At 36.4% G+C, this 7,616-nt stretch overlaps 1 protein-coding gene across 1 annotated transcript in view; it reads left to right on the forward strand.

Moving 5' to 3' along the window:
* Positions 1–7,117, forward strand: part of SEC63 (SEC63 homolog, protein translocation regulator) — a 141,819-nt gene extending 134,702 nt beyond the window's left edge. Inside the window, exons 19-21 of the mRNA XM_007940830.1 lie at positions 2,731–2,829; positions 5,879–5,983; positions 6,974–7,117. Of these exons, the coding sequence (XP_007939021.1) occupies positions 2,731–2,829; positions 5,879–5,983; positions 6,974–7,117 (348 nt within the window). The remainder of the gene's footprint in view (positions 1–2,730; positions 2,830–5,878; positions 5,984–6,973) is intronic.
* Positions 7,118–7,616: the final 499 nt, after the last annotated feature.

A 7,616-nucleotide genomic window follows, 5' to 3' on the forward strand; every position in this document is an offset into this window, starting at 1 on the left:
CTTGCTGAAAGTGAGGATGACTTGAGGCACTTACTGATGAAGATTGAAGAATACAGTCTGCAGTATGGATTACATCTCAAGAAAACAAAAATCCTCACAACTGGTCCTTATAAGCAACATTATGATAAATGGAGAAAAGATTGAAATTGTCAGACTTCACATTTCTTGGTTCTACAATTGACACCAATGGAAGCAGCAGTCAGGGCATCAGATGACATTATAGCACTGGGCAAATTGGCTGCAAAGGACCTTTTTCAAGTGCTGAAGAGCAAAGATGTCTCCTTGAAGACTAAGGTGCACCTGACACAAGCCATGGTATTTTCAGTTGCCTCATATGCATGTGAGAGCTGGACAGTGAATAAGGAAGACCGAAGAAGAGTTGATGCTTTTGAGCTGTGGTGTTAGCGGAGAATGCTGAAAGTACCGTGGACTGCTAAAAGAACTTAACAGATCTGTGCTGGAGGAAGTGCAGCCAGAATGCTCCTTGGACGCAAGAATGCCTAGACTTCATCTCACCTACTTTGGTCATGTTGTCAGAGGGGACCGTTCCCTGGAGAAGGTTGTCTTACTAGCCCACAGAAGAGAAAGCCAGGTGCCATTGGGTAGGTGGCTTCCTGGTGGAGTGGGTTGCCTCCAGGCATTAATTGGTAAAAGAGGCCGGCATGAGATGGAGTAGCAGATTGGTAGTTTAGTTTGTGTGTCAACTTGGCTGGGCCTGGTTGAATGGCTGGGCAGCTGGATATAGTATTCCCCATGATGAGACTGGTAATCATCTCCATGGTGGAATCTACTGTGAGCAGCTGTGTAGCTGCCCTAGGGATGTGGTCTGCTTCCTGTATATAAGGAGAAGCTTTGGGGAATGGTCTCTAGCTTATGACATGCTTGGACCCTGCATGTAGCCGTGTCATTGTTCAATAGCCTGCCATACTCTGCCGACTTTGGGACTTACAGTGGACTTAAATTAATGGCCTGCCATGTGGTTTGGTAACATTGGGACTGTGCCTTTTTACTTGTCAACCTTGGGTTTGTCAGCCTCAGCAGCTATCTGAGTGAAAAAACGCCTCTAGCTCCGGTGGGCCAGGAACAGGAGGCAGAGCTGGACCCCAACGTTGAGGGGCTTTTACCCAGCCCCTAGATCCTGGCACTTTGAACTTAGACTTAAAGCCTCCAAACTGTGAGAGAATAAACTCCTGTTTGATAAGGCCATCCCATTTATTGTGTATTTCTGTCAAGATGTCTTGCTTGGTAAGGTGGAGAGTTGACAAAAGAGGGGAAGGCCCTCAACGAGATGGATGTCACACGGTGACAGCAGCAATGGGCTCAAGTACAGCGAGAATCGTAGAGCTGGCTCAGGACCAGGTGGTGGTTCATTTTGCTGTGCATAGGGTTGTGAGTCGTAGATGACTCGACAGCATCTAACAACAACAAAAACAACATATTTTATACACTTGTATGTGTGCACAAATACTTACATGAGCAAACGTATATACACAGATATACCCATTGTGGTAGTTTTAACGCTTGGGTTAATCTAAGAGTTAAACAGAATTTAAATTTTCTTGTTCAGTGCTGCTCTCACAGTCACATCATCCTGCATTTATTATTTATTTGTTAGGCTTTACATACGAAGGTACAAAATACCTTCATAATGTAAGGTATTTAAACCAAAGAGCTTTAATTGCATTTAGTGTAACATTATCAGAAAGATAATGAAACTTTTAACCTTTTATGGTTAAAATAAAATAGAAAGTATAGATTTTGGTTTAAAACACATTGTCCCTATGAAACTTTCCAGTTTTTAAAAAAATTAACCTTCAATTGGATAATTGAGAATTTAATATACTCTAGTATTGTTTACCTAGCTGTGTATTTAGAATATCCTGGAGCTTATGTTATTTTTAGCTCCAAAATATTTTTCTTTAAGCCATTTTAGAAAGATACCTTCCCTACTCCATTTCTTAAGCAGAAGATATAAACAGACAACTAAACAATTACTGGTTTGTGCTGTTAAACAGTGTTGGGCTCTGAGCACCCTGGGGCTCGATGCTTCCAGGAACTTGGCCTTCTAAATATATATATATATATTTATTTCTATAGTTTTTTTCTGTTGTTCTGTCACTTCTCTCTGCTGTCATTCTGCATTCTGGTGGCCATTGTTTTGCTCAGCTCCTTTTTCTGTTTTTAATCTTTTGTGAACTAAAACTAGAAATGACAAGCTTACTAATGTCATGTGCAGTGAAAGGTATAGATAGGTTTTTAGAATCTGAGATACTTGTTTATGAATAAAGTGTTTTAATGTATTGAGTTTTGATTTGGCTTCTCAGGTCCTTTCACTCAACTTTCGGGCTTTGCTTATTACTAGGTAATATTACTAAGATGATTTATTTGCTAGATGATATATTAACAGTTTATATGGTTTTCTTTATTAGAATATGCTACTAATTAAGGTAATCATTGGATTTTAATATGAAGGCCCATCAATATGCCTTCAGGGGCCATTGAAACCCCTAACACTGTGTACAAAGTTCTTTTGAGGAGCAGATCTATAGATAGTTAAGTACGATTTATTTATTCACTGAGTATTTATTATGTCAGGTAGTGTATCAGTGCTAAGCAAAAATCAGTAAACAGTGTTTATTGTATCCTTAAAGTAAGACAAGCCAAAACTGTGCTTCACCAGTTCTTTCTGATTATTTTTAACTTTTTTTTTTTTTTAATTTTCCTTCCCAGGAAAAACAAGAATGGTGGTGGCTTTATATTGCAGACAGGAAGGAACAGACATTAATATCTATGCCCTATCATGTGTGTACACTAAAAGATACCGAAGAGGTAATTATTCAACAATATTATTTCTGTTTATAAAAACGTACAGCATTTCACCATCATGATCCTTTGTAAAATCTTTTTTACAAATCACTTTCCCATGTTTGTTTGATTACATTTTATTTGTTAGGATATTTTATATCTATCTGTTCTCTAATTTGGGAGGGGGGTTGCTTATTGGAAATTTATAAAGTATTTATTAAAGGTAAGTGACTTGATCAGCCTTTTAATAACTTGTTCTCAGTATATTTTGGGGATTTTTCACTTGTTAGTGCCTAAGAACAGGTGCTTTTTCTTCTCTCTGGAATTTAGCAATTTATGTTATTTCTTCTCATTGGATTAGTGATAAATATTACGTTGTTTATCTTAGAAAAAAACCTAAGAACTGATGGTTTAGATTTTTTCAGTGGAATTTTTGGTTGCATGGTATTGCCTGCTATTAATGACATCACTGATGTAACGTTGTGAGTTGTGATCAACGTATTCTACTCTTGGAAATTGCTTTCTATTTTTTGCCTTTTCTTCTTGTTTTTTTTTGGGGGGTGGGAGTGTGTGTGTGTGTCTGCCTAGACTTTGTGGACAAAAAGCTTTTGAATTTCAAGATAGTTATATGATGTTTATTTTCAATCAAAGAAATTGTATTTTTTTTCCCCCTTTCATAATCAAGTGGTAAACATGAAGTAATTTAATATTGTTTATTTGACACTAAAAGCCAGCATAAGGGTATTTCTTTGACAGAGTAATTTTATTTAACATTTCACATAATTTTGAATAAATAATAAATTCATCTTGTTTAAAATTTCAAAAGATGCAAAAGTGCATATAGTGGAAAATCTTACACATCATTTCTTGGTCACCCATTCACCTTTTGGAGACCATAAATATTATCAAATTTGTATGTATCCTTCATATTATGTTGTTGTTGTTATAGGAAGTATCACTACGGAAGTAGATTGCCCCATCTTCCTTCCGAGGAGTGGCTGGTGGGTTTGCACCACCATCCTTCTGGTTAGCAGTCAAGTGCCTTAGGCACTATGCTACCAGAGCTCCCCCCTTCATATTATAGTGTATGAAAATTACAAGCAACTACGTATGTGTATTTTCCCTGTTTACACAAAAGGTAGTATATACTCTGTTCCGTACTTTAACTCTTTCTCTTAGTAACATAACGTGGACTTTGTTCCATGATAGTACATTAAAAAAACTTCCTTATTTGCTTTTACAGCTGCATGCTTTTTCTTTTGTGTGTGTATGCTGTTATTTATTTAGCACTTCCCTATGACATTATGCCCCTAAATAATTGAGCATGTATTTCCTAAGGGCCTTTTACATAAGCACAATATCATACTTGGGAAATTTAACATAGATGTGGTATTATTATCTAATATGCAGTCCATTTTCAAATTCCCCAAATATGCCACTCATGTACACTTTATTTGTTTATTTTTAAATTCAGGATCTAATCAAGGGTCATGCATTGCAATTAGTGGTCGTGCCTCTTTTTGGTCTTGAACGTTCTTTACCTTTTTCTTTTTCCATCTTTCCTGTCATTGTCATTTTGAAGAGTCCAGGCCAGGTATTTTACAGAATATCCCTCTGTTTGAATTTGTCCCATTGGTTACTCATAATTATATTTGTCTTAAATATTTTTGGCGAGAATACTACATGTACGATGTGTTTTTAGAGTAGCACATTGGGGCAGTTGTTGTCAGGTTTGCCCTGCACTGTTGATGCTAACATTTATCATTGAGGTAGACTTTTATGTATTGTAAAGGCATTTTCTCCTATCTAATCTGTGGGATGATATTTGAGCATTGTGTGAATATCCTATTGTCCAGCAGTCTTTCCTAATCATTTTAGCATATTTTCTTACCTGTGTCAATTTTTATGGTGCTAGTTGTATTCAGGAGAGGAGTGGCTGGTGGGTTCAAACCCACCAGGCACTCCTTGAAAGGAAGATGGGGCAATCTACTTCTGTAGTGATACTGCCTCGGAAACCCAAGGAGGGGTCGCTATGAGTCGGGTCTGACTCGATGGCACATAACAACAACAGCAACAACAAGTTGTATTCAGTGTAGTTTTAATTTTGTATTTCTCTTAAAAGTGAAACTGAACATCTTTAGGTATTGTATAAGTCATATTTCTGTTTCTTATTTTAGGAAATCAGCCCTTTGTGATGCAAGTTGCAAATGTTTCTCCCTAGTTTATTTTACTATTATTAAGGTGACTTTTTACTAGTCAGAAATACAAATACTTCTGTTTATTTTATGTAGTGTGATTTTTTAATCTTTTATTTGATGGCTTCTAGGTTTTGGGCTATAGTTAGAAAGGCCAAACTATGAACTCATTTCAATAAATAAAAAGATTTTCCTATAATTTCTTCTAGGTTTTCTTTTGGTTTTGTTTTTTTGCTGTCATATGTCCATATAAAATCTTTACTACAAAATCTGAATTTAGAGATTGGCGGCAGATACCAGAACATCAAATGTGATTTTTCTAAATTGATTCTTCCTTTGTCTAAGTGGGATTATATCAAGGAATTGCCTAAGAGTTTGTTACTCTTTGAAGTTTATGATTTGATGGGAAATAAAATATCTTGCCTTTTTAAGGCATCAGGCTTATCTTAGAAATGAGAAAATTTAGCCATAATTCATCTGCTGTCTTGTGAATTATTATCTTCTGTTCTTTTATTCCAACATCTAATTTATTTATATATTTTTGTTGTTAGTTGTTGTTACGTGCTGTCGAGTCAGACCCGACTTACAGTGACCCCTTCTTGGGTTTCCGAGGAAGTATCACTATGGGAATAGATTGCCCCATCTTCCTTCTGAGGATTGGCTGGTGGGTTTGAACCGCCAGCCTTCTGGTTAGCAGTCAAGTGCCTTAGCCACTATGCTACCTTTTTTGGGGAGGATTGGTTTATGACTATGTAACATTTGTTAGGACTCCCTGTATCATCTGAGGAAAGACCTAGCTGTTAAGTAATTTGTTCTTGGAATTTTTCTTCTTTCATGTCCTTAAAATACAAATCTCAAGTACTGACTTTATCTTCTAGGTAGAATTGAAATTCCCTGCACCAGGCAAGCCTGGCAATTATCAGTACACAGTGTTTCTGAGATCAGACTCCTATATGGGTTTGGACCAGATTAAGCCATTGAAGGTAAGCATAGAGATTCTTCAATAAGTGGTTGTCTGTTTGAGTAAGTGCTTACTGTACTAGGGAAGCATCTCTAGTTTTGAAACGTAGAGTCATAGAAGGAAAAGGAAATCATCTAATAGTTTAAAAATTATATGCTTGGTGGGCTACTCTTTTAATAATAGACTAAGGCTCTTGAGTTAGAGTTTAAGGAGGGTAAAGATTTAGAACCTTGTATAGAAATTCTTTAAATGTAATGTGCTGTGACATGCCATAGGTTTACACCTCTCAGCATGAATTCTGTTTGCTTTAGAAAAGCACATGTATTTTTCCTGCAGCTTCTGTTGGAGTATTTATTAATTTCTGGAACAAATGTGTTTTTTGTTATCTTCCTGCATGTGCTTTCTTAAGTATCATTTGTAGCATACTCCCATCAGTATTCACCCTTTCACTTGAATGTTTCTGTCAATGAATTTGTCAGTTATGCTGCAGAGCATATTTTTTAATATGCTGCTGAGATTGAGTTAATACATTGTTGGAGTGTGTACTGGAGTTTCAGAGTAAAGGGAGCCAGTCTTTTTTTCCATGGGGATACCATATTTCTGTTCATTGGCTATAGCGTTTTTTTACTTCTTGAGTCTGGAGGGTGGAGGGTGACTCTCTTTCTAAAAGTCCCACTTGAGTTTTTCTTCTCTCAGCAAAAGTTATACACAGGGTTCTTGCTCAAGAATCAGAATTAATGTTTTTGTGTCACGTAATACATATTCCTAAATGACATAACTTCTATAAAATCAAAATATCAAACGCTATTAAAAATTTATCTACATTTACATGTTAATAGATTTATCTGTTACATTTCTGGAATGCAATGTCTCTTCTAAAAATGAATATATTAAATTAGAGTCACATCCATAACAGTCTGTGTCTTTGTGATTTCTGTGGTCAAAGAAAACCTTTTATTTACCATTATTCCTCCCTAAGTTTCTGATGTCTACATTCAATCCTTCTTTATAGTTGGAAGTTCATGAGGCTAAGCCTGTGCCAGAAAATCATCCCCAGTGGGATACAGCAATAGAGGGGGATGAAGACCAGGAGGACAGCGAGGGCTTTGAAGACAGCTTTGAGGAAGAAGAGGAGGAAGAGGAAGATGATGACTAAGCAGTACTCAGAATGGACCACAGTATTTGCACATATTTGCAAATTTTTGCTGTCTTGGAAGTGTATAATAAACCAGAAGCAGTGCCGAACTGATGTTGAGGAAAGTGTTAGTTTCTTTACTAGAATTGGATGCATAATATAACTAGGCAGTGGTGGTGCCTTGGTACAACCTCAGAAGTGTTCAAGGCTCATTAAAGCCTTTAAAGTATGGGATGGTGCATTTGTTTCATCTGCAAATGATAATAAATCCTTTGTTATAACTCTCCAGAAGTGTAGGTTATGTATTATCTGATCAATTTATGGTCCCAGTAAAAGTAAAGGTACATGAAAAGCAACTTAAAAACAAGCAACTTTTCTTCATTCAGCTTTAGTTTTAGCAAACAGTAAAGTCTGATAAACACTACAAATATGTTTTAAGTAACATCTGGCTCAAGTTTTAACCTATTGATAAGCTCTCTTATTCATTTTTTGACATTTTGCCATAATCCAAGAATATTTA

This window comes from Orycteropus afer, unplaced genomic scaffold (assembly GCF_000298275.1).
Source record: "Orycteropus afer afer isolate SDZICR_OR568_19922 unplaced genomic scaffold, OryAfe1.0 scaffold00072, whole genome shotgun sequence".
Classification (NCBI taxonomy): Eukaryota; Metazoa; Chordata; class Mammalia; order Tubulidentata; family Orycteropodidae; genus Orycteropus; species Orycteropus afer.